The following is a 6,622-nucleotide window of genomic DNA, read 5'->3' on the forward strand; positions in this document are numbered from 1 at the left end:
ACAGCATATGTAAAATGTAAAATAGTACTGTAATCAATGCATTCCCAAAATTAAAAATTAAATTTTAAAAAAAATATGATGGCAAAAATCAATAATCAGGTAAATCATCTTCACTGTACAGGGTGTATGAAAAGTCACACAACGGAGAAATGACCAATGTTGCCAGTAGACCTTATAATTTTGAAAAAAACATGTTTTTATGGATTTGTCAAAATAAACCCCATAAATCATCTGTAATGCATAAAAGTGTTTCATTCTTTTTTCAATTCGATAAATACTCACAAATACATCAATACACATCGAAAATTATTGCAAGCGATATGGCTGCCTTTCTTCCATATTTCTTTTTACTTCAAACATTTTTTTTTTACCCTTTAGTAACTTTTCCCCATACTGAACATTCTTGCAAAGAATTCTTTTCTTGTTCAATATCCACACAGATAAAGTAAATATCCAGTGGAAGGTTCATGTCTCTTTTGCTTTTTGTACAAAAGTTACGTACGTTCAAAATCTTGGTTGCAAGACTTTTCAGATACCCTGCATAATCTATTTGACTCAAGAGAGTACAAAGCAAAATGCAAAGTTACCAAGTGTTGTGGTAGTCAGAGAACAATACTACTCATTACACTGCTTCCTTCTACTACTGGCATTAAGAAAATCTGAACCTTTATACCCTCATCCTATTAGTGGCTCCTCAGGATTGAGCTATGCATAGGTAAACTTACCTTTCACATGAGAAAATACCATGCAATTATACAAACTAGTTACATTAGGATCTGGCACATAGGGGACATACTATGTAGAAATTTCAATGAAAAATGCAGGCTCGACTAGGACTCAAACCTGTGGCATGCCGTGCCATTCCTCTACCAACTGAGCCACCAAGCCAGGCCTGGTTTTGCCTTACTTTTCACTGCCACACATGGAATTATCCCTGTCAGTGCTACTGCGACATGATCTGCTTCACTGACAGTACAATTCTAAACAGGTAAAAAGAAGACAGCAAGAAGTCGGGTAAAACCAGGGCTGGTTGGTTATGTAGGTCAGTTGGTAGACCAGGTTTGAGTCTTGGTCGAGCCTACATTTTCCACTGAAATTTCCACAAATTAAAAATAGCTTACAGCAAAATTAGCGAACACATACTACAGTAGGTTAATTAATTAAGCAATACATAAAAGAAAGGCAATTTAATCATGCAATATACTTGAATTGATGGTGTGTTACAAATACATGCAAATCTACAGAATAATGATTCAGAATTGTTGTACACAATATTAAAACATTTCAGTAGGACATATTTCACAATAATTAGCAATATATTTTTTTTTAAAAAATAATCTAATTTAACTCATACCACACTTATGATTTGAAAACATAAGTTAAACTAGAGCTGAACCAATAATGATGTAATGCTTGAGGAGAAGGTCTAAATATGGGTTTTGGAGTTATTAGTGCTCCCTGGTGCTGCAGCCTGGCAGAGACTATGGGAACTGGTTATCTGTCAAGGACAAAGGTTGCGGTGGCAATTCGCAAAAGAAAGTGGTGGTTAGTTTCGGCATTTGATGCTGTTATAGAATTGCAACCTCCTAAAACTTTTTGCAGGTGTTTTAACTCAGCGTTTTCTCAATTCTTATCTGCTTTGTATAGGTTACGATATTAGTGGTACATAAAACAAATGTGGGCTTTTATAATGCCATGATTTGTTTGTGAAATATATACCACAGAGAGCAAAAATAAATTGAAGAAGAAAAATAGCGTGATGGTCTAAATATGGGCTATGACATGAGGTCTAATGCTGAGATCACATTTTCAACAAATATTTGGATGTTTTTCTTAATTTTGGTTTTTCCCATTCCACGTTATTTTCAAAACAGATTATTCATAAATATGAATTTTATAATGTTTTAGCGATAAATGACTGTTTTCTTTAAATTTTAATTGCTTTTTGTGATATTGCCACTAGTAGCCGATATTTAGACCACAATTTTTAAATATATCATTTTACCATTTTTTGGAAATTGCGTTTTTTTTTTAAAAAAAATGGAGACCTATACTTTAGCATGCTATTACATTTAAGTACATATTTCATAGATATGCATTTTAAAGGCAGGTGCTTGATATATTTTTTTTCCTCTGGAAATGACAATATAAAAAGGGGGCCCATATTTAGACCTTTTCTTCTATCAGTTGATATCACTGGTACTTGAAACCATCAGATTTAATTTAATATATATTTTTATACAATACAGGAACACTGCAATGCACTTTCCCAGTTTTAACACCACCAGAATTACACAAACTGCAACTTTAACTTAATTTTGTGCAAACCAAACACACTGGTGACACTGGGCTCTTAACCTCTTAACTGGGTATGACGTAATACTCCGTTCTGGCTCTACTGATTTATAATGGGCATGACGGGATACTACGTTCTCATGTTCTTACTGCTGATATCTGTTGTGTATGACGAGATACTTCGTACAATTACTTTCTTCTTTGTTTCACCAGATGGCTCTGACTTCCAGACTGTTGTAACCGTTAGAGTTAGCGGGAAGCAACGAACATAGCCCGACGTTCAGTTCTATCGCGTATGCAATAATGGCTCAGGCAAATCGGAAGCGACGGCGTGTTTTTCCTGCTGAGGAAATCCGAGATATATTGTAGTTGTAAATCTCGCATATTGTAAAATGTACAAGAAGGACCAATAAAAGAATAAACAATACCTAAATGGTATGCCATGGAGCACAGAAATATTAACTCAAATATTGGTTTACGAAATTCATCAATTTATCAACAAAAATTCCCAGGGCAGATTGGGCTTTCGACGAGGAAATTACCCAGTTAAGAGGTTAAGTGAAAGTAACAATACATTTAAGTAGACACCTGGTGACTGAGCATAGTTGCAATGTAATGTTCATAACTATTATGAATATTTTAACACTTCTACAATTTTCAACTATTGGTTTTGCAGGAGTCATTCAAAGGGTCAGTTCAAAACGGTGTTACTTGGTTTAGATATAATTTAAACATATGCACAAAAGTTATCATGCAAATACACATTTGAAAAAAAAAAGTTTAGAAATATACTACAGAATTCATAATCAGCACTTGCAATACATGCTACAACACTACAAAGCACTATTCCTTCCATGCTGTTTGTAAAAAGTTGCTTAAATTTGATTACTCACGATTGGCACATAAATTGATAATCATTAAAAAACACTTGACACATGCATGCATTCCTTCAATACAGTACATGCAAAACAACATTAGTTTTTAAAATGTATGTGCACTGCTTATTTAATGTGTGTATAAAAATGAAACTATTCATATTATATGCATTCAACAACAATAAACCATTGGAAAATCACACTAACAGTGTCAGAAGACATGAAGGAAAACTTAACTGAAGAATGTATAAACAGAAGTAAACAAAGACTCAAAGTGTATAAATTTCAGAATAATAAGAAAATAACCACTTTCTAACTGTGTATGTGAAATCCACACTAAGCAGGCCATTATCAAGCATAAGATGTGGAATCCACCTACTCACCAAAGCATTGTAACTTTTACTCATGGGGATGACAAGGATGTATTTTCCAGATGGTCAAACACTGGGAAATCCAATGCATGTTATAACTTAAATGCATGGTACTGTGCCTAAAATAAAAGTATTTGAAAGACATGTTTCATGTAAGAGGTAAAGAATAATATTTAGGGATGGGAGTGATTAATTGCTACTCCATAGTTATTGGCCAATATAGGCATTTCAGTTTATCAACAAAATTACCGATTATTTTACCAATCCTATATATCTACAAATATCAAATAGTTCAAAATTCTGCTGTTTTGTTACAATTTTTATGGATAATCTCCATGACCAACTTCCTTTTTTTAAAAAAAAAAATAAATAAATGTGAAATTTATTTTGCATTGCAGTCACCTGGAAACACACATTTGTTAAGGATGTCAATAAATCATTCAGGTTCTCCACAGACCATTTGGAATTTTATATTGGATTGGCAGAATATCGGTTATCAGTATCGTTAAATTTTATGTCAGTACTTCATTGGTATCAGCCAAAATTACATATCGGTCCATCCCTAACAATATTTGTAAGTACTTTGTAAAGACTCAACTTCTGTACATTTCTTCTGGAAAAATTAATACATTTACATAATGATTAACCATTTTCACTGTTATTAAAGTAAAAGGTAAAGTGCTCCCCTGTGCTTAGCACCATGCCATGAAGGCATATAGGGGGTGTGGGGGTAATGCCCCACACTTTCTTGATCCCGTCATGAGTGGGGGTGATGTGATCAGCATCATGCCCCTGACCACCTTTACCCCCCCCCCAGGGTTTCCCACAGGTACCCATGTCATTCGACGCTGGGTGGGCACCGGGGCCGCTTCCAATGTTAGAAAAGTTATTAAAGTAAGTCCTTTTTTAAATCATGAATTGATTTCACATTTTTAACTAGTATATATGGTGTACACCAAAAAGTAATGTATGTTACTTAGGCAAACACCGTCATTATTAGATAAGGTTGGCGCTAGAGACCAGAGCATAGGAGTAAATACTACAGGGTGGTGCATGAAATGTCATGCTGTTTATTTTATGTATAACATGTTCTTGACAAGACTGGCATAGAATTTGGGTCAAACTAATCACCCAAACCTGTGAAATTGTCTCAAAATAACACACACAAAGTGATTGTTATTTCTCCTTACAACTTGTTGAAGACAGACAGCCATTTCATTAGTGACAATTTTTTAACACAAATCTTGAGATTATACATGGCACAATGGCATGATGGGGACTCTAATTTTGTTGCACCTTCTCTTTGAAGAAGCTCCACAGAATAAAACAACAAGACTTAATGTTGAATCTGCAACATCCAGCTGCCTGAACAATGTTCAGGAAACCAATTTGATGTTATATAAGGACAAAAGTTTTCTGCAGAAAGGCAAGAACAAGGAAGGGCGTATGCAAATGCTTTTTATCCTGAATGAACTACTGTCTCCACATTAGTAAACTGTTGAGAAAAGTTAGGGCAACAGAGGTGTCTTGCATTTGACCATGTATCTATCCTTCATCATTTCACAAATTGGTATGTACTTCATCTCAACTTTCCAATTATGATTCCTAATGTCACCTATCATAATTTATATGATGTCATGTTGCAGTAATACTTTCATTAAGATAATTATGAAACATGACATTTTGTGCACCATCTTGTAGACTCAGATACTCGGATTGGCTCATGACTTTTGGAAAAAGATGATTAATAATTTTGAGGGGAACTAAATACACAAATTTAAGGTTATTATATATTATTTTAAAAAAATGTATTGAAAATCCAATTTACCAGTATATATATGACAGGACTAAATGTCTGCTGTCTGTTTGATACCCACACAAGTGGTTCAGATCCCACTTTAAACTGTAGGTCTAGTCCCGATTAGCCTTACTGTGCATAAAGTGGACTTAAAACAACAAATCAATTAATCAATCATTCAATACATGTCTGCTGTCCAAAAGAACTTATTCAACAGTATTCTTATTCAATATTACAAATAAAGGCAGCATACAAGATCATGCCCCAATATTATCATGGATTATTTGCAAAAATCAAATGGAGGATGTTTGTCTGCTAGTCTCAACTAATAATAGAATCTTCAGAAATGCATTCACTTTATACATAATATTACACCTATCAGGAGAGATGTTTTCTGTATCCTCAAGTATCACAAGATATGGATATCTTAAGTTAATTAGTTCTTCTCATGTTTAGTGAGGTATTATGAGTTAGGCAAAAACAGTAATTTGTTTACATATTACATTTGTAATGCAGAACCAGAAAGAAAAATATACTAACAAATTCATCAAATTGTAATTGCTCTAATTTCATTGTAGAAACACATACCTTCAGGATATTCAGTTTACGAAATTTCATCCCACATCCTACCTGTGGACATTCATATCTCGGCCCAGTTTCAGGGTACTCGTGCGATGCTGAAAAGAAAGAAATATATGTATTAGCAACACTCCCATACTTCATGGAGGTGAGCATGAGCAGGATTTGGACTCCTGTATACGAATCCTTGTTGTTTTGCTGCAAGTTTGACATATGCTCTGCGTAACATCACCAAAAATATGACTATAGTAATGCTTTGGTCTTGGTCCAGGACTTCAAAGTGGATCACAGGCTGTGATGTCTACAAGAGAGTTAGGGAACCTTCTTTGAGCATAGGATCTTGTGTGGTGGCTTACATCGTGAGAACTATTGGTATTAATGTTGCACTGCGTTGCAAGGTAAAGTGTCACTGCAGTGTGGGGATGTAGAGGTAGGACCCCACACATTCACAATTTTGTCCATTGTGGAAATGATGTGACCAACACCATCCACCTTTTTCCCTACTTGCTATGCATTTATTAAAGGCTGGGTAAATCCCAGAGACACTTTATGCAGAGACAATGTCAGAAAAATTCCCACCACCTGAAATCTCCACCAAGGTCTCCCTCATGGCAGTCGGAAGCCCTTCTGAGTGCAACATCATGCTTCCTGCACTAAATTGTACAGAATCATTTTTTATTACTAGTAGCAATGCACTTCAATAA

The 6,622-nt window shown here is 34.8% G+C and overlaps 1 protein-coding gene across 1 annotated transcript in view; it reads right to left on the reverse strand.

Moving 5' to 3' along the window:
• The window catches only part of LOC145983621 (uncharacterized), a 125,096-nt gene extending 119,083 nt beyond the window's left edge, over positions 1-6,013 (reverse strand). The window contains exons 1-2 of the mRNA XM_083116683.1: positions 5,928-6,013; positions 3,554-3,660 (exon numbers count right to left, since the gene is read on the reverse strand). Of these exons, the coding sequence (XP_082972809.1) occupies positions 3,554-3,577 (24 nt within the window). The 5' untranslated portion in view covers positions 3,578-3,660; positions 5,928-6,013. The remainder of the gene's footprint in view (positions 1-3,553; positions 3,661-5,927) is intronic.
• Positions 6,014-6,622: the final 609 nt, after the last annotated feature.

Source organism: Lepisma saccharinum, chromosome 2 (genome assembly GCF_977018435.1).
Source record: "Lepisma saccharinum chromosome 2, izLepSacc3.1, whole genome shotgun sequence".
Taxonomy (NCBI): Eukaryota; Metazoa; Arthropoda; class Insecta; order Zygentoma; family Lepismatidae; genus Lepisma; species Lepisma saccharinum.